At 64.2% G+C, this 21,159-nt stretch overlaps 2 protein-coding genes across 21 annotated transcripts in view; both read right to left on the bottom strand.

The window, feature by feature from the left end:
* Positions 1 to 1,500: 1,500 nt before the first annotated feature.
* Positions 1,501 to 3,901, bottom strand: LOC101690736 (cytochrome b-c1 complex subunit 10). Of its 3 annotated transcripts, none has more exons than XM_004778031.2 (3): positions 3,754 to 3,901; positions 2,283 to 2,427; positions 1,501 to 1,714 (listed from the first exon to the last, which is right to left on the bottom strand). In XM_004778031.2, the coding sequence occupies exons 1-2, from the start codon at positions 3,801 to 3,803 to the stop codon at positions 2,307 to 2,309; spliced, it is 171 nt and encodes a 56-aa protein (XP_004778088.1). In that variant the 5' UTR covers positions 3,804 to 3,901; the 3' UTR covers positions 1,501 to 1,714; positions 2,283 to 2,306. The 3 variants fall into 3 exon arrangements, with proteins under 3 accessions (XP_004778088.1, XP_012904240.1, XP_004778087.1); XM_013048786.2 differs by having other exon boundaries at positions 1,501 to 1,706; XM_004778030.2 differs by having other exon boundaries at positions 1,501 to 1,666.
* A 5,569-nt stretch (positions 3,902 to 9,470) lies between these two features.
* TCF3 (transcription factor 3) overlaps positions 9,471 to 21,159 on the bottom strand; it is a 31,386-nt gene continuing 19,697 nt past the window's right edge. For 2 of the 18 annotated variants that reach the window (XM_045087496.1, XM_004778035.3), the window contains 13 exons: positions 20,967 to 21,096; positions 20,272 to 20,321; positions 19,090 to 19,192; positions 18,850 to 19,013; positions 18,643 to 18,775; positions 18,156 to 18,214; positions 17,973 to 18,051; positions 17,188 to 17,261; positions 16,720 to 16,881; positions 16,515 to 16,638; positions 12,997 to 13,132; positions 12,361 to 12,596; positions 9,471 to 10,169 (listed from right to left, as the gene is read on the bottom strand). In XM_045087496.1, coding sequence (XP_044943431.1) covers positions 10,027 to 10,169; positions 12,361 to 12,596; positions 12,997 to 13,132; positions 16,515 to 16,638; positions 16,720 to 16,881; positions 17,188 to 17,261; positions 17,973 to 18,051; positions 18,156 to 18,214; positions 18,643 to 18,775; positions 18,850 to 19,013; positions 19,090 to 19,192; positions 20,272 to 20,321; positions 20,967 to 21,096 — 1,593 coding nt within the window. In that variant the 3' untranslated portion in view covers positions 9,471 to 10,026. Of the gene's footprint in view, positions 10,170 to 10,359; positions 10,587 to 12,360; positions 12,597 to 12,996; positions 13,133 to 16,514; positions 16,639 to 16,719; positions 16,882 to 17,187; positions 17,262 to 17,972; positions 18,052 to 18,155; positions 18,215 to 18,642; positions 18,776 to 18,849; positions 19,014 to 19,089; positions 19,193 to 20,271; positions 20,322 to 20,966; positions 21,097 to 21,159 lie in introns of those variants that run through there. The other 16 variants (XM_045087517.1, XM_045087518.1, XM_045087503.1 and 13 more) reach the window with 16 other exon arrangements.

Raw genomic sequence — 21,159 nt, 5'->3', positions numbered from 1 at the left:
TGGCGGAGTCAGCCAGGCGCCCCAGAAGTATCAAGTTTTTAAACAAAGGGTTTCTTAGTGTTGTGCCGAGTCGTTTGGAACCCCAAGACAAAAAGAGACATGATTCTTTTACGTTTTTATGTGGCTTTTAATGGTTAACTCCTCCCCACCACTAGAACTTAAAGTGATTGAAAAAATACTAAAGTACTGAAGAGTTGTATTAAAACTCACACCAGTTTAAGCCCCGATGTTGTATTTATGACAGCATCTGACTTAGAATTTGTACTTTTCCGACTGATACAGATGTAGGCTCAGTTGTATTTTCACTCAAACTGTTAAACGTTATAAAATCACATAAAACTTGGGAGGAGGGCCACATGGCCCCACACGGCCCCAGGGGCTGCCCAGCCCCGCACCAGGATGGAAATTGTGAAGCCATGTCAAAGCGGAGGACCCTTTGAGGGTGGTGTGGCCCCCAGGAAAGATGCCTTCGGTAAGAGAATGACGCGCAGGAAGGGGGTCACCAAAGCCACTGCTGGTGTTAAAGACCGAGACTGTTCCCTGCGTTGTCTTCCCCTGCCTGTGCCTCAGCCCTAATCCCTAGCGTGGCTGCAGGAGCCCGGGTCACGGGAGGGGAGGCCCCATCCCCGTAAGATCAGGGTCCGGGGACCCTGAGTGCACACTGCCGCCTCCTGTGCCGTGTGCTGGGGGGGTGGCCAGAAGGCAGGATGTGGGAACTCACCCGAAGCAAACCCCGTGAGAACGCTGATCCCGACTCCCAGCCAGCACAGCTGAGAAGATCCAGTCCTGCTGTGTGAGCTGCCCAGTCCCAGGGGTGGCCGGATGGCAGACCAACACAACAGCTGTTTTCATAAATTTGCATGCACATACGCACGCACCCCCGCCCCCGCAGGAGCAGGGGACAGGGAACTGGGAGCCACAGACCCCGTGTACCTGCTCACCGTTGTGCCATTTATGGGATGGCTTCACTTTTCTACAAGTTCTGATAGTTCTCCTTTCAAACCAGAGCCGCGTTCTCATCCCCGAGTGTGGGCTACATGTGGGGATGTGTTTTCTAACAGGGGGGCTTCTGGGGAAGGTCGCAAGACACAGGACGCAAGACAGCTCCAGGAGCGCTCCAGAGAGGCCCCCGCAGAGTGGGGGTTGCTGCCGGCAGGAGCATGACCGGCCCCTCCCACCCAGCGCAGCCCCGGGCGAGCCTTCCGAGGAGACAGCCCCAGCTGACCCCCTGCCCGCGTCCTCCTGAGGGACCCGGACCAGGACCTCGCAGCCGAGTCACTCCATAATTCCTGCCCACGGAAATCGAGAGGCGTTTGCTGCTTTACACCCCCCCGGGGGGTGCGGTAACTTGTCATGGTGGTGATTACACACTGCACAGGTATGACGCATTAAACACCGTAAGTGATGGGATTCTGCCCCAGCCACGGACCCTGGGTCACTCACGCCACCGCGGCAGCAGTCAGGATTGCCAAGTCCCTACACGACCACGTCCAGGTGGGCCAGGTTTCAGAGCAAGTTTAATGCTGTGTGCATTCAGACAAGAAAGCTACCATCAGAAACACAGCCCTCAGTCACGCTGTCACTTTCCTCAAGGCCCGTGCTGAGGGCGTGGGCTGGTCCGGGCACCGCAGGGGCTCCCAGGGAAGGACACGGCAGCAGCAGACGGCTGGAGGGGGACAAGGCAGGGTGAGCACCACTCCTGGCTCCTGTTGTCCTGGGAAGGGAAGTGCTGAGGAGGGCCTCTGCAGCTGCAGCCGGCTCCAAAGTCAAGTCCAAGTAGGCCGCCCAGCGGCCGCATGGCCTGAGGTTCAGCCGCACGAGGAGGCAGGAGGCACGCGCACCCCGGCCTGTCATGTGGTCGGCCCGGTGGATAGCCCCGTGGCAGACGAATGGAAGAATCCAAGGGGCTGTGAGGCTCAAGCTGCATCCCCAGGATGCTGGCAGCTGTAGTCCATCCCCCACTGTCCCCACCTGTAAAATGGGCACCCTCCGACCACACCCAGGGCTGGGGACACTGGGACGACAGGCGCGGAGTGGGGCGTACAGTCCGCCTCCGGGATGGAGCGCCCCGGGGCACTGCCCCTTCCCCGGCCCGCGAACCGGGGATGCTGGCTGGCCCCTCTGTGTTGACAGGCAGGACTCTCCCCGGGGAACAGGCCAGGTGAGCCTCCCAGACCTGCGTCCCCAGCCCTGGGGGCGAAGAGGTCTAGCCTTAAGGAAACCCCAGTCCTCCGCCACGTGGGAATCACAGGATTCACCTGCTAAGAGCAGCCTACACTTACCGGAGGGGTCCGAGGTCGGCCGGTTTAATTGTCCTTCTTAAACTTGCCGTTGATGTAGGGCACCCAGTCCAGAATCAGCCGCCAGTCCGTGGCCCACACCAGCCCCACGGTGCCCACGGCGCCCCACATGCCTGCCGTGGGCATCCTGCCAGAGAACAGCTGCGGTCAGATCCGGCTCGGGGTCACCCTTCCAGATACATCCCTGGGTCTCTCTCCGCGCCCATGCCCAGCTTCCACCGCACACCTGACCCTCTGCCCAGTGTGTGGACACCCCCAATGACACCACAGGGTGGACACCAAGCCGGAGACCCTGAAGCGACTTCACTTCCACCTGCTTTCACACTGGGATCTTCTGGAGGTTTTTTGGGGGGAGATTTGCTCAAAAAAATTTTTTTAAACAACCCAAGCTCAATATCACCCATTCACAACACCAACCATGCAGTTCACAGATGACCTGGGACAACTACTGGCCTGAGGGAGGTGGCAGGGCCTGGGTCTCGTAGGGAGCACACGACACAGAGGAACAGGCCACCTCCCCAAGGACACGGGGCTGCGGCACAGGGCAGGGCTGAGTCTCCCTCTCCCCGAGGACCGCTACCGCTCACTTACGCCGTGACTGGTCAGCGTCCACCGCGGCTCCGACAGCCCTCGCGACGCTCCCAGCCCAGTGCACCCCGCCTCGCAGTGCCAGCGGGACCCAGACCCCGGTCCCTAATGAGCGAAGCTCGCAGAGGCGAGCTCAGGCGCACCGGCTTCCAGGGCGCGCCCGGCCTAGCCTCTCCTCCGCGGGAAGCCGGCTGCCCTGAGCGGCCCACAGGCGGTCTGCCAGCAGTCGCCGGCCCGGCTCGCGCTTGGAAAGACCCCCGTCCCCCCCCGCCAAGATAGAGCCCTTGGCGGAGACTGCGGCCTCCTGAGTCGGTGTGGCGGGCCCAGCTCGGGGGTGCCCGCGGTCCTGACCACCCAAACCGCGAGGGAATCCGTGTCCGCGGCCTGAAGCTGCGCGGGGCGCCTGTCCCGCAGCCACGGCTGACCACTACCGGGGCCGTGGCCGGCGACGTGCGGCCGGATCCGGTCAGCCACGTGCCTGGCACGCTGCAGCGGGACGGTGGCCGGCGCCACTTCCAGAGGGCACGAACCACCACCGCCTCCCCCCTGCCTCCCCAGGGGCAGCCGCGGCCGCCGCCCCCCGACCTGACGCCTGGGCGGACGCCACGCTTCCGGAGGGACCTCCCCTGCCACCGCGCCACAGCTCCGAGGGCCGGCAACACCCTAGGAGCCTTCCCGCCGTCCTGGTCGGCCCCCGGGGAGCCCGAGCCGAGGGCGCTGGACGGACCGCGGGCGGCGTCGGTCCAGGTAGGGGTGAGGAGCGGCCTCGGACGTCCGCCCCGCCGCTCTGCGCCCGTCCCCTCCGGGACCCGGCAGCATAACGGGTGCCGGCCGGGGACAGCGGGGCCGCGGGGCACGTGCTCACCAGTATTTGGCCAGCTCGCGGTAGCGCGGGCCCAGGAACCGGCTCAGCATTGCCGCACCGTCCGCCGCTCAGGGTGACCCCGACTGCCGCCCCGCTGCACTACGCAGGCGCGGCGGCCGCAGCGCGCAGGCGCCTGGGGAGGCTCCGCCCGCGGCGAGCACCCCCCCCCTCGCTGGGCAACAGGCGCCTGCGGCTGCTGCGCGCGCAGACCCGGAAGACCTTGCAGACATTTCCGGGCAAGGTCGGAAGTCGCTGGACGCGGCCCGAGGGGGCGGGTCTGCGGCGGGGAGGGTCCCACGCGGCGCGAGGCCGGGCGATCCGGGTGGCCCCGCGGCGCGGCCTGCGGCAGGTCACTGCAGCCGCCGCGCTCGGCTGGTGGTTTTGTCTTTACCGCAAGCAGAGGCTTTATTTGCCGTCAAGGAAACTGCGGCCTCGCGGGGCAGCACCTTGGCCGGGGCCGCACGGAGGGAGCCGCGTCGGGGCGGCCGCCCGCACCCCCCGCTCCCCCGGAGCGGTCGCTCGCAGCCCGGCTCGGCCAGCGGACCGACCCCCGGCGCGCGCGGGCCCTGTTCAGCCGCGGCCACCGCGTCTGGGGCCGCAGCATCGGGAGCCGGCCCGGGGGAAGGGCGTCCGGCGCGGGCTCCGCTCCCGCCGCGCTGTCGGGGCCCCTGCGCCTGCGCCTCCCGCGGGGCGGCTGACCCCGCGGCGGGGGTAGGGAGCTGCCGGGGGTGCTGGCCCCGACGGCGAGAGCCCGCGCCCGGAGCCCCGGAGCGCCTTGTGGCTGGACGGGACGTTGTTTCTCGGCTCTCGCGGGCGCTCCGGGGCGTGAGCCTGTGGCCGGAGGGAGTCCGTGGGCGGAAGCCTGAAATGGGCTGCAGAGCCCGGGGGGTGGCCGAGAGAGGGGGGAGGCGGAGTGAGACTGTCTGAGGAGTGGGAGGGGGCGCCTGGCTGGCTCCGTCGGTCAAGCGCAGGGCTCGAGGTTGCAGCTCGGGTCCTGATCTCAGGGTGGTGAGATCGAGCCCCAGGCTGGGCTCCTGGCTCCGCGCAGAGTTGGCTTGAGATTCTCCCTCTGCCCCTCCCTCCGCTCATGCTCCCCTCCCCCGCATCAAGCCCTGTGTCTCAAATAAATAAATAAATAAATAAATAAATAAAAATCTTTTAAACAATAAGTAGAGATGGGCATAGAGGCCTGAGGGCTGCAGGTCCTGGATCTAGCAGTTCCTGATGCCCTGCCTCATTGCTCCTTCTGCTTAATGTACTTCAGCTCATAAGGCAGAATGTTTTCTTCGAAGCCATAAAATACGAAGACCAGTGTAAGAGAGGAGTTTTATGGCATGTTGGATGGCTTCAGGCACGGCTGGACACAGAAGCATAGCAATATTATTACGAATCTCTCTGCATTTCTCAGCTCTTCCTTCCTCTGTTGTCCTTGCCCTCTCGTGAGCTCTCTCTGAGCCTTGGCATGTGGAAACTCCAAGTCAACATTCCAGCAGCCCTTGAAGGAAGATGGCCTCTTCGCCACTGTGGAAAATGCCCTGAGGCTGGTTCTCCTGGGCCTGCTGTGGAAATGGGGCAGAGGTCGCTATGCTCATAAGAGGACATGGACTGAAACTAGGGGAGGGGAGGATCCCCAAAAAGGAGTAGTCAGGATCCTGATATCCAAAACGGTGGTGGATAAGCAGGACCTTGGATTTCCCATGATACTCCTATCCAGCCTTTAGGGGAAACTCAGCTCCTTTTATTTTTTTTTATGCTGTGAAATTCACAAAAGTTGTTGCGACCACCACCTTGTCTAGTTGCAGAAAAATTTCATCACTTCCAAAAGAAGCCTCCTCCTCCCCCTCCCTCAGCCTCTCCCCAGCCCCCGGCCCCCACAAGACCCCCTCCTGTCCATGGAAGAGCCTGATCTGGGCGCATCACATACGTGGACTCACACCCCCTGTGCCCTTCTGTGTCTGGTTCCCTCCCTGAGCTTTGTAGGCTCAGGGTCCGTCCCTGGGGCAGCATGTGGGGGCCCCGCTCCGGCTTGCGGCCAAAGGAGGCTCCCCTGCGTTGTCGGGGGGGGGGTTCTGTTTATCCGTTCACTCGTTTATGGAGTCTTTTTTTTTTTAATCTTTACACTGTACTGAGGAATATTGGACATGCAAAAACGCATGGACTGAACACGTACAACTTGGTGTTTGGACGTGTGTGTGTGCCCAGCGCCAGGACTGCAGGCGCCTGCTGGCCTTCCTCCTGCTCCTCTGGACCCTTGCCACCCCCCTCCCGGCCCCTGCGAGCACTCATCCGTCTCCTGTCGGTCCATCTGCACTTTTCTGACTCTTCTACCAGGGGGCATACAGTGGGTTCCACTTGGTGTCTGGCGCCTTTCTTCCGCTGCCGAGCCGAGACCTGCGGAGGGCGAACCTGTGTGCAGACCACTCACCTGCTGGAGGGCATTCTGCCTGTTTCCAGGTTTCGCCATCTCAGCTGTGGCGCATGAGTGGTTCTGTCCATGTCTTTGAGCGGATGTGTGTCTTTATCCCCCTGGAGAGGATCGTGGGGGGCCAGCTGACACGCAGCGGGGGCCCCGTGTTGAGCTGTGGACAGAACCGCCAAGCTTCCTGTTTTTTCACACTGAGATGTAACTGCTGCGGACGGTCAGGTCAGTGTCCAGGCCCCGGTGTCCGCCTGCCAAACCGTTCTGGAGTAGTCGCAGGCCTGTTGATGGCCCTGCCAGTGAGACATGGGGCTCCATCATATTGGGGGCGTTGCACCACTTTAGAAAGGACACACAGGCTCCATGTTCCCCATGGTCCTGGTGACAGCTGTGCTGGGCAACTGGAAACCACAGGGTTTCATGTTCTGCCTGCCTTGGAGGCCATAAGCCCCCCATGCACGTGTCACAGGGCCGCACACCCGCTGTCCCTCCCACCTCTGCGTCCGTGATTGCCACCTATGTCATGCGGCTTCTCTCTCTCATCAGGGTGCTTGTCACTGACTTGCCATCCTGTGCCAGGACGAGCTCATCTCAGGATCTGGAGTTCCACTGGCAAAGGCCCTTTCCCCGAGCATCCCCAGTTCCGGGGTCGGGAATGGTGGGGGGTCCATGTCCAGAAGCCGCAGTGCAGCGTGGTGTCCGAGGGGCTGACCGGGGTGGCAGGGTGCCTGGGGTTCATGTCACGCCCAAGCTGTGTCGTCTTCCCGAGAGCAGGGGGGCTCAGAGGGCTGGCAGGGGCTGGCTGAAGGTCTGGGACAAGCACAGCGACCTGCACCCTTCGACATGCCCAGATGCCGCAGCTGCTGCCAAGACGTGGCTGCGTCCCTTGCACCCTGCAGGAGCCAGGCCAAGAGGCTCTTTCGAGAAATTTCCATAGAGCAGATCCTTGCTGGGACGGGGAGGGGGGATGCCTCACTGAAGGATTTTAGCACCTTTGTGATCTATCTTTAAACAGCCTTTTTGAGGGGCACCAGCGGGCACACTGGCAAGAACATGTGACTCTTGATCTCAGGGTTATGAGTTCGAGCCCCAGGTTGGGTGTGGAGAAGACAGAGAAATAAAATCGTAAAAAAAAAAACAAAACATAAACACCTTTAAAGATTTTATTTGCACTAGCGGAGGAGGGGCAGAGGGTCAAGCAGGCTTCCTGCTGAGAGGACACTGGGATCATGACTTCAGCCGAGGACAGCAGCTCAACTGCCTGAGCCACCCAGGAGCCCATAAACTTTCTTGATGGTGTTGACACACCATCCCATTTACAGACTTAATGTGCGTAATTCAGTGGGCTTTGGCATATTACATTAATTATAAAAATTATCAGGCAGCCTCTCAGGGAGTGGCTTTCCCCATGAGCCGGTCCAGCGTCCAGATCCCAGAACCTCTTACTTCAGGTACAGATTCCCCACCTGACCCGAGGTGCTTTGGTTCTAGAATGTGGAATTGCCATGGGCCCCTCCCATCACTCTGGCTTTGATAGCCTTGCTCACCGTGGCCCCAGTCAGACCCTCGTGGTGCCTGTCCCCCAAAGACAGATGCTCTCGTCCTGTCCCCCCGGTCCTGGGAACGGGACCTTATTTGGATACAGGATCTTCGGACCTGGGAGAGGCAGGAGGGACCCTCCCCTGGAGCCCAAGAAGGGAGCGCGGCCCCGCCACACTAGGATCTGGGGGACCTGGCCCCAGAATGGGAGAATCAGTCCCCGTGGTATCAGGCCCCATCCCCATGCGGGGCTCTGTGACAGCTGCCCCAGGGATCGCATGCAGGGCAGAGGCGTCAGCGCCTACAAGCGCTGCAGAACGCCGTACCCCCTCCCTGGCATGGCACCCCCTTCCGCCTGCCCTCCCCCCCCTCCCCCCGGCTGGAACCACACAGCAGCTGGAAGAGCCAGGGGACAGCCGTGGGGCCATATGATGTCACACTTAACTGCTGTGGCGCTACACAGGACAGATCTCCAGAGCCGCTCGAGAGAGAGGCCCTTAACACATCCCAGAGTCCAGTCAGCCGTGCTGACACTTTTATAAAATTATTTTTCTTAAAGTTTGTTTGAAAACCGGTTATCTTGAGGCACACAGCACGGTTTTCCCTTACTTGTGTCTCTTCCCAACAGTCCAGTATAGTTGCGGGGGACAGTGGCTCCGTGCAGACCAAGGGACACTGAGGCAGCACCCACCAGACCCACACAGACCAGGGAGGCACCAAGAAGGGCCCCTTGCCAACGACTCCTCGCCGTCACCAGAACCGTCTGGGGGTGTGGGCAGCATCAGTGGGAGGACCCAGGTGACCTCAGGGCTTGGGAGGCAGCCCGCAGGTCCTGCCTGGTGCTTGCCTTGGGGTGTCCAGCTCCTGGCCTCAGGGAGTGCCAGTCACAGGGTGTGAGGGCAGCAGACAGCCCCACTGTTCTGGGATCGCAGCGGGGGAGGGTTGGGGGGGGGGAAGTGAACGTGGCCACCTGGGGTCCAGAAGTCGTGTGCATGTGTGTGCGCACACACACGCACACACTCGTGGTGGCGGGAACCAGGTGGTTACAGGAAGGAGCCTGGAACCCAGGAGGCCTGACCCTGCACCTGGGGGATACATGGAGGGGCAGCTGTCTGGGGGTCCCAGCAACTGCAGGGACCTTTGGTTTAGGCCTGGGGGAACCCTGCGTGGAGCCGGTTCCCCCTGCAGGTGGCGGACATGGGGAGGCCTGGCAGCCGGGCCTCGAGTGGCCCACACCCTTCTGCTCTTGCAGGTGATCAGGGCCAAAGCCTGGAGCTTTCCAGAGTTTGGGATCAGTCACTTGGGGGGGGGGTTGGTGTGCTGACCCAGAGTCCTGTGCAGGTCCGCTGCCAGAGATCAGAGAACAGGCCAGGGCCCCAGGTCAAAGGAACGCAGGATGCGGTGCCTGGAGGAACCCCCCCCCCCCATCAAGCTCCTGTCATGTGGTCCCTGTGCCTGTGCCCAGAAGCAGTGGTCTGACAAAATCCCATCTGCGGAGGTCTGCAGACTGTGCGGGCCGGCGGGCTGAGGAGAAGAGCTGCCGCCCTGCAGACACCCCCCGCCCCCTTCCCGAGGGAGGGGTGAGGACAAAGCAAGGGCTCCCCAAGGAGAACTCCCACCAGGGCAAGGCCAGCCCGCAATGTCCCTCCGACAAGAAGCCAGGAAACCGCCCGCCCTCTAAACCAGCCGCGAGCAGACGGGTCTGTCATCCCTCCTGCGCCAGCGGCTCCGGGGCGGGGGCTCTCAGGTTCACGGTGGGTCTTTTCAGTATGACTTTTAATGGCCTGCTTGACCGTGAAATGCCACGCTCAGGTCTAGAAACAGCAGCAGAAGCAGCAAGAGACACGAAAGTTTTATACAAAATTGTTGCTTACAAAACATATGCAAAAAAGCTTAAAAAAAAAAAAAAAGAGAGAGACCAAAAGCATCCTCCCTGCTAATTTTCTAAGACATTAAAAAAAATCTAACTAACGTTCTTTATTTTCCTTAAGACACAGGTCAGGCGTAGGCACGATTCACGGCTGCGGGAGAGCGAGCCCGCCCCGCCTCTCCCTCCCGCGAGAGCAGGTTCCGACTCCCGCGGTTTCTACTTAAGGCATTTTTTTCCTCTTTTCGGACAAAGTGTTCATCTCGCTTGCTTCCCGGTTTTGTTTACAAACAAAACAAAACAAAACTGCCCCTTCGGGCCCAGGCCTCGGTTTCAGGATCCATCGGGCCGCCCCCAAGCGTCGGGACGGTGAGGCCCAGGGTGGAGGCCGAGCTGCCGGCGGGGACCGGGCCGGGCCGGGTCGCTGGCCCCGGGCAGCGCCCCCTCCTCACAGGTGTCCCGCGGGGTTGTGGGCCTCGCCCAGGCCCGGGTGAGCGGCCGAAAGCACCATCTGGGGATCTCCGACCACGCCCGACACCTTCTCCTCTTCTCGTCGCTTCAAGCAAGCCGCTTTGGGGTTCAGGTTACGCTCTGGGGGGAGGGGAGAGCCATGTGGGACAGGGTCCCTCCGGGAGCCTGCGGGCGCGGGGCCCTGGAGAGCAGAGCGCCGTCGGGGATGCGAGCGCCCCGCTGCCTGCGCGGGGAGCCCACGGGGCGGGGCCGGCGGGCCGGGGGGCGGGGCCGGCGGGCGGGGGGCGGGGCCGGCGGCCCGGGAGCCTACCTCGCACCTGCTGCTCCAGGCCCAGGATGACCTGCACGGCCTGCTGCAGGATGAGCAGCTTGGTCTGCGCCTTGTCCGACTTGAGGTGCAGCTGGCACATGCGGCCCAGCTCCCGGAAGGCCTCGTTAATGTCCCGCACGCGCACCCGTTCCCGCGCGTTATTGGCCATGCGCCTCTCCCGGTCCCTCAGGTCTTTCTCCTCCAGGGACAGCACCTCCTCCGTACTGCTGGGTCACAGCACCAGGGCCTCCGTTAGCGAGGAGCCGGGCCGGGACAGGCGGGCGCGTGCCCGAGGACAGTGTGCGTGCGTGTGTGTGTGTGTGTCCGTGCGTGTGCATGTCCGTGACCGCGTGCTCCCCCGGGCTCGGAGCTCCAAGCCTGTGTGCGCACCTGGGACCTGGCCGCAGGCGAGGCTGTGTGTGTACTGACGCCCCAAGGAGACCAGCGCAGGGGCGTTCCCAGGGGATGGAGGGGGGGGCCTGAGCCCCCATCAGGCCATCTGCGGGGAGCTGGGGGCACCCCACGCCCCCTGCCCCTCCTGGTACCACCTTCCCGGCTCAGCGCACTTGCTGGCGGGGCTGTGTGAGGGCTAGGCCAGGCAGACCAGTGTGTGCGGGAGAGGGCAAAGACCCCGGCCCAGCCATCGCTACCACGAATGCCCTGTGTGTCCCAGCGGAGCGGTGACTGAGCGCCGACTCTGCACCGGCTCCCATCACACACAGGATGGCTGAACGGCTCAGACGCCGGGCCATGAGGGCTGAACCCTGGTTCAAGTCCTGCGAAGCATCAGCCACGCGGCTCTGCCCAGCAACTTCACTCTGTGTCCTCAGCGGGACACCGGCCTCGCCTGGCCTCAGGGTCGGGAAGCGGGGGTGGGTGAGGCCTGGCCCTGGTGTGCGTCCCACGGGCAGAAGAGGAGCCCAAACACCTGCACATGAGCAGCGCCTAGGGGCCCCATCCTGCTCCCACAGTATGGGAGGGGGCTACGCCCCTGTCCGCCGGTCCGCCCACCTGCCCCTGGGCCTGAGCAGATCCTGCCAGGTGGCGGTGGCCCCCGACCCCAGGACAAGCGCGCAGACCAAACTGACAGGCCTGAGGCTGGTGCACCCCTTGGTCCCCTTTCTTCCCTCAAGTCCCAACTGGGAGGCTTTGTGGGGGAGAAAAGACCCCAAGGTCGCAGCCGTCCGGGGCTTGGGCAGCAAGTGCGAGGTAGGAGGGGCTGCCATGGAAGCGGAGGGGCGGGTGGGCTGGGCTGGAGGGAGCTCGAGAGGCAGAGAGCAGAGAGGTGGGCGCGGGGGACACAGCGGGGTGCCCACACCACCACGGAAACACGGAACCCTCAGAGCAGAGGGGACAGCAGGCCGGGGGTGGGGTGGGGTGTGGGTGGGGCGAGGGCCCCAGCTCCGGTCCAAGCGACAGCGCTGCAGGAGAGAAAGGGTTAAAGGGCATGGAGGCGTGGGTGGTTGGCGCGTTAAGGAAGCAGCTGAACTGGGGAGCCGAATCACATGAGGGCCTTCCTGGCTCCTCACCCGGGGATGGGGGCTGATGGGCTGGAGCGCCCCGCAAGGATGTGTCTGTTTGCAGCGACAGTCACCACTGGCCCTGGCCACAGGGGCCTCAGCCAGAAGACTACAGCCTCCCTGAGAAAGGAGGGCTGGGGCGGGCAGGGCTCCCTGGGGTCCAGGATGGAATTCAGAGCCAAAGTGCCCAGGTCTGCAGAGCCACGGCTCCCAAGAGTATCAACCTCCCATTCCCAGAGGGGACACTGGGGCCAGGCTAGACGGCCCTGTGGTCAGAGAGGGAACAGCGACCGCGGTGGGGGAGCTGACAGCAGGGCAGGACAGTCACTGCAGGGAGAGGCACAGTCACAGCAGGCAAGGCGGTCACTGCAAGGGGAAGTCACAGCAAGGAGGGGGACAGGCGCAGCAGGGGAGACTGACTCCAGGAAGGGGGGGCGAGCGCGGCAGCAGTGGCGGGGGAGGGAGCGGCGCCCCCACTGACCTCGCACCTGCTGCTCCAGGTTCAGGATGACCGACACGGCCTGGTGCAGGATGAGCAGTTTGGTCTGGGGCTTCTCACTGTTGAGGTGCAGCTGACACATGCGCCCCAGCTCCTTAAAAGCCTCATTGATGTCTCGGACCCGCAGCCGCTCGCGCGCGTTATTGGCCACCCGGCGCTCCTTCTCCCGCTCAGCCTTCTGCTCTGGGGGGAGAAGGTCGTCCTCGTCCTCGTCCGGGCTATGGGGCGGGCCCGGGGGGCCAGAGGGAGACAGTGAGGCGGGGGGACAGGCGGGGGACCCGCCGACAGCCTCGCGCGGTGGGCGCCGTGTGCGTGCGTGTGCGTGTGTCCCGAAGGGCGGGGCGGCCGGGGCTGCGGGGGGCACCGTGTGCGTGTCTGTGTGTCCTGACAGGGGGTCGGAGCGGCCGGGGCTGCGGTGGTCGTGTGCGTGTCTGCGTGCGCGTGCGTGCGTCCCGACGGGCGGGGCGGCCGGGGCTGCGGGGGGGCACCGTGTGCGTGTCTGTGTGTCCTGACGGGGGGTCGGAGCGGCCGGGGGCTCCGGGGGGTCGTGTGCGTGTCTGCGTGCGCGTGCGTGCGTCCTGACGGGCGGGCTGCGGGGAGCTGCGGGGAGGCGGGCACCTGGTCCGAGGCCGCGGGGGCTTCAGCTCCTTCTTGTCCTCCTCCGAGTTGTCGGCCGCCGACGTGTTCTCCTCGTCCTCCTTCTCCTCCCGTTTGATCTCCCCGGCGCCCGAGACCGCCCCGACGCGCGCGAGTCCTGCAACGGGCCTGGGCTTAGCGTCTGCGCACCGCCCCGGGCCGCCCGACACATGCCCGCTGCCCTCCTGGGAGGCAGAGTGAGGTCTCTGGGGAAAGCCAGGCCTTCGTATGCAAAAAAACAAAAAGAAAAAGAAAAAGAAAAAAAAAGGCCCAGGGCGTCTGGGTGGCTCAGGCGTTAAGCCTCTGCCTTCAGCTCAGGTCATGATCCCGGGTCCTGGGGTCGAGCCCGGCACAAGGCTCCTTGCACAGCGGGGAGCCTGCTTCTCTCTCTCTCTCTCTCTCTCTGCCTCTTCCCCTGCTTGTGCTGTCAAATAAAAAAAAATCTTAAAAAAACAACCCAACAATAAAGCAGCAAACACACCTAGAATCAGGTCCTATCTCACACCACACAATCACCAGTTCCAACAGAGGAGGATCTGAAAACCTTCAGAATAAAGTGCCTGGAAATCCTGCTGTGGTTCAGAGGGGAGGACCACCTCCTACAATCCTGAATGAGCTGTTCTTGAAAAAAACAAAAGAAAAACACTGATAAACTGGACTATAGCCTAACTGAGAATCTCTGGTTACCAGGATCCCACCAACAAGAGAACATACGCCGCAGGATAGAAAAGACCGGTTCGGAGCTCCTGGGGGGCTCAGCTGCTAAAGCAACTGTCTTTGGCTCAGGTTACGATCCCGGAGTCCGGGGATCAAGTCCCACATGGGGCTCCCCGCTCAGCGCAGAGTCAGCCTCTCCTTCTGACCCTCCCCCTTCTCATGCTGGCTGGCTCCCTCGAATAAACAAAATCTTTAAAAAAAAAAAAAAATCACGTGTCTGGTAAAAACCAAGGAAGGTGAAAAGAACTCCCACGAATGACCACGAAAAGGACCAGGAGCTCAAGAGGAAAACAGAAAGCTCCCAGGTGGGCGATGCATAGACAAGGAAGTGGCCATCTGCTTCACGGCACCAGCCGTCCATGGAAACGCAAACCGAGATTTGGCAAGTGGGGAAGCCAGGCAAAGCGACAGGGCCCAGCATCGGGGGCACTGCCCATGGGAGGCAAGTCGGGACAGTCTGGTGTCATCGGGAGAGGGTAGATCCACACAGACCCCCAAACCCCACAACCTGGAATTCCACCCGAGAAGCTCCTGTGCACATGCTGGAGACACATTACAGATCGTTCCAGAAAGCACCTACTCCAAGAGTAGAAAGTTGAAACAATCTAATGTCCCAGATCAGGGCCCATCCTGAGCCCCCGGCAACGAGGTGGCCCTTGCTCCCAACGTGAACACGCCAGCCAATGCCAGTTTCAGAAAAGCCCAAGGCCATGTAACAGAACACGGGTGTGAAGGCACACAGCGGGGAACTCGACAGTGACAGCACAAGACACACCGGGAACGGGGCCTGGGCTCAGCCAAAGATGACTGGGAGGGCAGGGCAGGACAGAGCAGGGTAGTGGGGGGGAGAGGAGGGCAGGGGAGAGCAGGGTAGTGGGGGGGAGGGGGGGCAGGACAGCGGAGGGCAGGGGAGACGAGGGGAGGGCAGGACAGGGAAGGGTAGCAGGAGGGAAAGGAAGAGATGGGACAGGAGCAAGAGCAGAGCAGGGTAGTGGCGGGGAGAGGAGGGCAGGGGAGAGGAGAGGAGGGCAGAGCAGGATGCAGTGGGGAGGAGAGCAGGCAAGGGGAAGGGGAGAAGCTGGGATAAGGGACTCAGCTCAGGGAATGCCGGCCCCACAGCACAAACGTCAGGGCGCACCAGGCGCTGTGAGGGGTCAAGCTGCACCCCAGCCGCCCCCCCACCCTGAATCGTGGCGACTTTAAGTGTCCCAGAGAAATGCCCTGTGTGATAAAAGTCATAAAAAATCAAGAAATAGGGGCGCCTGGGTGGGTCAGTGGGTTAAGCCGCTGCCTTCGGCTCAGGTCATGATCTCAGGGTCCTGGGATCGAGCCCCGCATCGGGCTCTCTGCTCAGCAGGGAGCCTGCTCCCCCCCCCTCTCTGCCTGCCTCTCTGCCTACTTGTGATTTCTCTCTGTCAAATAAATAAATAAAATCTTTAAAAAAAAAAAAATCAAGAAATACACAGCAAGGCCGTCTGTCACACTCAGGCTGGCTTTGAGGGGGTGTGCGGAGGCCGGCCAGGGCCCCTGCGCCAGACAAGAGAACCTGCCCTAATGTGGGAGGCGTGGGGTGTTCCTGGGGGCTCGGGACACCAGGCGGTGCCCAGTCCCGGCATCGTCTCAGGCCGTGGTTGCCCACACGGTGGCAGAGTCCACGTCCCCGCGCCTGGGACTGGCCGCCACGAGACCCTCACGGCCCGTCACCACCACCTCCCTGCAGCCTTGTGCGAAGTGCTGTCACCTCCTCGGTATTTCCCCAGAAAAGTCCACAGCCCACGGCCGCTGGCCACGACCCTGACCCCACGTTGCTGCAGCGTGGCTTCTCAACACCAGCACCTGACGCGCCTGCCCCCCCCCCACCTCCACACCGTGCTCAGGCTGGGGCTCTGCTCCGCTTGCTCTGCCTGGGGAGCCTGCCCTGGCTCTGGACTCCACCTGGCGCCCAGCGGTCAGCAGGCTCCCTGAACCCCAGACCTGCATCCCACCATGGCCTCCACAGCTGCAATCCTGTGGGCTCTCTGCCTTGGGAACCCAGAACGCACCCCACTTCCCGGACCAGCACCATCCACTCCCCCCTGCGGCTTCAGCGGTCACCCATCATCCTCAGCTGCCGCCAGAGGGCGCCTGTGGGCACTGGGTCTGGCAGCTCCTGACCCTGCCTGAGCCCTCCAAGGCTCCCAGGTCCCTTGGGGTCAAAGCCCAGGTCCTCCCATGTCCACGGGTCACGACCTGCACGACTTGCCCTGTCACCTCCCTGACCTCACCACCTCCCTCTTATCCAACACAGGGCTCCTCACTACTTCAGCACACCAGGCATGGTCTCGCCCAGGGGCTTTGGCACATGCATCTCCCAAGCACCCGGTCTGCTTCCCCTCCCTGCTCCGCCCAAGTGTCACGACCTTGCCGGCCGTCTCTAAAGCTACGAGCACCCCTGTGCCCCCCCGCTTGCCCCCAGCATCCCTCCTTCTGCATTTAGTCCACAGCTGCTCACCCCCCCGGGGATGGGGTTTCTGATTAACTCCTGGTTTACTGCCCAGGGCCCACACAGGCCCCAAGCACAGGGCTGACGCCGACCACAAGAAGTGCCCGGGCTCCACCCCTCCAGGAAGGAACCGGCCACTGCCCTCCCGAAGGGCTTCCCGGTGCCGGTGCCGGTGCCGGGTGGAGGGGACGCTGCGTGCAGTGAGGGGCCCCAGCCCAGTGCCTGACAGAGAGCATGCCCCTGGCCTAGCCCAGTGCCCTGAGCCGGCCACCCCTTCCCGGGCCCCCACACTGAGGCTCACCGCTGTAGGAGTCCGGTGGCCGAGCGAGCTCAGGGAGGGCGCCGGGCTGGCTGGGGAGGGCCACGTGGTTGTGCAGGAGGCTGCTGCTGCCCGCAAGGCTGTCTTCCGAGGGGCCGCCTCCCACCTGCGGATAGAGGAGTGGGCTCGGCGGTCAGGGCCTGCCCACTCTGACCCCCTGCCCAGCCTGCCCCCAAACAGCACTCACCAGGCCTGTGTGTCGGCCCCCCAGCGGCATGACGGGGCCAGTAAAGCCCGAAGCCAAAGCCCCGTGGCTGGGCAGCAGCCCGTGGACGTCCGCCGAGGCGCCCACTGCGTGGCTACGCAGCACGTGGATGGCCTCGTCCAGGCGGTCCTCCATCTTGTTCTGCTGCAGGCAGGGGAGGGGCAGCGGTCAAGGGTGCAGGCCCCTGGGGCACTGCTTGGCCCTGGGGTCCGGCACACAACCTGAGCCTTCGTTGGCTAGCGAGGCCATGTGCCCCACAAGTGACCTGCCAAGGGGACCCCTGAGCGGCTCTCCGGGGACACGGCTTCCAAGCCCTGTACGCTGGCCACAGCAGACATGCTGAGCTGCCCTCACGGCCCACCCCCCCGGCCCAAGGTCCACATGTACCGTGCCCTCCCCTGGCCACACGTGCCCATGAGGGACAGCGTCCACCCAGCCCGGGAAGCTCACCAGGCTGTGAAGACCCCCGTCGTAGCTAGGCGATAAGGCACCGGGGGCTCCTGGCCGGGGCCACTGCGATGTCCCTGAAAGGGGTAGGTGGCATGTCAGCGGGGCCCCTGCAGGCTGCGTGTCCAAGTGGCCCGACTCAGAGGCCACACGGTCTGCGAAGCCCGGGCGGGCCATATGGTGGCCGCCATGCCCGCCGGGCCAGCCAGGCTGTTCCTGGGAACCCACCCAGCAGACGGGTTCCTTTCTCCAGAACCCTCACCCCACGGGGAAAGCAGCCCAGTGGCACATAGAGCAGGCGCCCCAGGGACCGGCCGGCCTGCCGTACCGGTGGTCCGACCCAGGGGCCCTGCACGTGCTCAGCAAGGCGAGGGTCCCTGAGAACCCCCGCTGCAGGCTTTCTAATAGAACCACGTGGCCTTCCAGGAACCTGACCACAAGCTGACCCCCAGGAAGGTCCCCTCGGGGACAGGATGACCAGCCCCTTAGCAAAGCCGAAACCAGGGCCCGCCACTGGTGCCCACCAGACCCTGCGGGAACAAACGCCAACCTGTCCACGCGTGGGAGCCCGGGAGGGGGTCTGGCCTGTTCCTCTGGCTCTTGGACTCCCTGCCCTGTCCCTGACTGTTCGTACAATGTAGACTGGACTGGAGAACCCGTTCCGGAGAGCCTTCCGGATGCCCGCGGGAACCGGAGCCCTGAGGCCGGGGGTGTGCCCAGCTCTCCACACACTCAGGGCTGCAGGCCTCATGCAGCCCCCATCGCTCCCCAGCAACCCCCCCACAGACCTGCGAGACCCTGGGGGGAGCCCACGGGGGTCGAGGGGCTGGAGGAGAAGTTATTGCTTGAGTGATCCGGGGAGTAGATCTGCAACAGGGATGAGAAGACAGGGCCACCAGACGGGGTCAGGCGCCAGCCTCGGGCACTTGCCAGCCCAGCCACCCCCGGCCACCCCATGTCCCACGCCTCACCGAGGCCAATGCCTTCCCAAGGGCATCCCCAGAGCTGCCAGCAGTAGTCCCGCGGGAGCCTGGGGGGGGGGTGAAGAGAGCGGAAACCGAGCTCAGGGACAGGACCTCCCCCGGCCCCGGGCCCAGCTCGGATGCCGGTGCCCCAGCTGCCTAGCGTGGACGCCCTCACCCAGCACCGGGCACCCCCATTCCAGCTGGGAATGGCCTGGAGTCCTGCCCTCTGCCACCACGGCAGCTTTAGGGACAGGCGGGCAGGCGGCAGGACCCAAGTGAGCGATTTCCCCTGGAGAATCTGCTCCCCCAGACGGAAGAATGGGGACCTGTCCTTCAAAGGCCCATTTCCAGACATTGGATGTGGCCCGCGGGGCCTGATGCAGGGCAGGCCCAGGAGGGGAAGGACAGAAGTGATGAGGGCCCGACCCCCGCACCCAGCCAGGCTTCGAGCATGGAGGGGCCCCATCCGGAAGCGGGGCAAAGGGGTCGGTACCCAGGAGACTGTCGGCCCCGCTGACGGGGGGCGTGTGGCTGGAGACGCCGCCATAGGCGGCCGCGGGGGCCGAGGAGAAGCCGGACGCCGCCGGGAGCCCGCCGTTCACCTCCGTCCCGTGCAGCTGGTAGCCCTGTGGGGGGAACGGGGTCACGGGGGTCCGCTGAGGGTGCTGCCCACCCACCCCTGCCCGTCCCGCAGACCTACCATGCGCTCGTGCTGGTGCAGGCTGCCAAAGCCCGCGGTGCCCCCGACAGAGCTGCCACCGCCTGGTGGGAGGGGCAGGGGCGAGGAGGCCCCGCCCAGCACCGGCCCAAAGCCCGCCTGGCCGGAGGGGCTCCAGAGCTCGGCCGCGGGGTGCAGGCTGCCATCTGTGGAGGTGCACACGGTGAGAGGCGGCCAGGGGACCCGCAGCCCCAACCGTCTCAGGTGTGAGCCCCCACGCACCTGCCATGTAAAAGTGGGGGGGATAGGCGCTGCTGGGGGCCTTAGCAGGTGCATAGGCGGTGCTGTCCCTGCCGTAGTCCTCACCTGAGCTGGACGGGTACACCTGCAGACAGGCAGGGGCGGTCAGGCAGGAGGGGCCCGAGTGCGATGGGGGACCCGTCCCCAGCCTTGCCCTCCAGCCACCAGCCCCTCACTCTGTGGGCTCTAACGCTTCCCCTGGCCAGCACCGGAGGTCGCGGGGGGTCTTCTCCTGCTCTACCCTCCACCTCCCATCCCGCCCCTGCACCAAGTTCCAGCGTGTGGCTCCCGAGGCCTCTGCAGACTGGACCCCTGACCAAGGACATTGTCCCCTCCTGCAACCGGCCAACTCCTCCCGACCCGTCCGAGCCCAGCTCTGATGCCCTCAGCCGTGCCTCTTCCCCGTTCCCCCGTTCTAGAACCCCCCTGGGCCCCAGCCCTGACCCCAGGAGACGTGGGGGTGCAGAGGCCGGGCCTGGAGGAACAGCAGGACCGCGAGGTGGCAGACGAGTCCCAGGAGCAGAAGCGGGGAGGTCTGGGGGAGCTCAGCTCTGATGCTCCAGGGGACTGGGCTGGTGGCTCAGATCGGGGAAGCAGGGGGTTGATGATGTCATGCAGCAAATCTTCAAAGAGCCCGACCCGCACTTCCCGGCTGCAGGGTGCCCGCCCCGACCCTGAACTGCGGTCAGCCCGGGGGGGGGGGAGGGGGGGGGTCAGTGTGGGTCAGCCCACGGGGGGCAGCACGGGAGCCAGGCAGAGAGGGCGGCTGGGCCAGGGACCCCAGCAAACAGCCTTTGTCCCCAGTGACTCCATCACCAGAGTGCGGTGTGCTAAGCCCCTCCGGGCCCAGAACCAAGGGCAGCGGGGGTGGGGACCCCATGAACTGGACCCCCAGGGCGCCTCCAACCCACTCCCGCTCCCAGGGGCCCATCACACCGTTCCCAAGGTGCCTCGGCCACAGAGAACATCGGGCCCTCTTAAAACATGGATCTGAGCTAGACCCAAGGAAGAGCTTCCCAGAGGCCCTCGTGGCTGGCTAGGTCAGAGCCACAGCCCCGGGAGAAGTCACACACAGCCCAGCGCCTCCCCGCACGGCCATGCTGTGCACCCCCTGCGGAGAGGGCCCCGAGTCTGGACCCCGGGTCTGTGGGCCACTCAACTTACCGAGGACGGGAGACCCGGCAGCACCTTCCGGACCTTCTTGGGCTGTGAGTCTGTGCGGAGCAAAGAGTGAGCCCGCCGGGCCTGCCGGGCCCCCACCCCACCCAGCCAGGGGCACGGAGGAGAAGGGTGGGGAATAAGAGACCCCGAACCTCCTACTAAGGACATGACCGAATGCGGTCGCACACCCATGTGCACAGGGCGGAGGGCAGAGCTCGGGTGAGGGGTCTGCGGGGGGCCCCTCCCTGCGCTCCCACAGTCACGCCTCCCCGGTGTGGGTCCTGGGCTTGGCGGTTTCCCTCCTCGCTCGACTCAGGGACCCTAAGTCTCAACCCGCTGGGCTTCCGCAGCCGCTCGGACACCAACACATGTGGCCCAGTGGAGGGGGACCGGGCAAGGCCTCGCCTCTTGTTCTGGAACCAAGAGTCTTCCTCAAGGGCCACTGAGCATGTTTCTACATGTTTGTGTGTTGTGGGGAACGCTGCCGTTTAAGACACCCCCAGTGCAGCCGGAGGTGCTGGCGGGGCGTTCTCAAGTGTGAGAAGGCCATGAGCCTCCAGTGGGCAAGACGGCATCCAGAGCTAATAGCCCCCGCTGAGCCGGGCACACGCCACCCAGGTTCCGGGCCACAGGACCCCGACCTGCTACTTCCGCGGGAGACCGTTCCCCCGCACCTGCGCCCCGCCCGCCCCACTCACCCAGTCCACCTTCCGCGGCTCTGCGCCGAGCATGGCCGGGGTAGGAGTAATACTGGACGCCGGCCTTGGGGCCTGAAGGGGACAGCGGCCCGGGGCTGCCGAGGGCCAGCTCGCTGGGTGGGAAGCTGGCCTGGGGGGCGAGAGGGGGCGGTTGTCAGGGCGGCGGGCGGGCACCCGGCCCCACTCCCAGGCC

This window comes from Mustela putorius, unplaced genomic scaffold (genome assembly GCF_011764305.1).
Source record: "Mustela putorius furo isolate JIRA1106 unplaced genomic scaffold, ASM1176430v1.1 tig00000095_pilon_pilon_pilon, whole genome shotgun sequence".
Classification (NCBI taxonomy): domain Eukaryota; kingdom Metazoa; phylum Chordata; class Mammalia; order Carnivora; family Mustelidae; genus Mustela; species Mustela putorius.
This window is presented reverse-complemented; position numbering and strand designations above follow the sequence as displayed.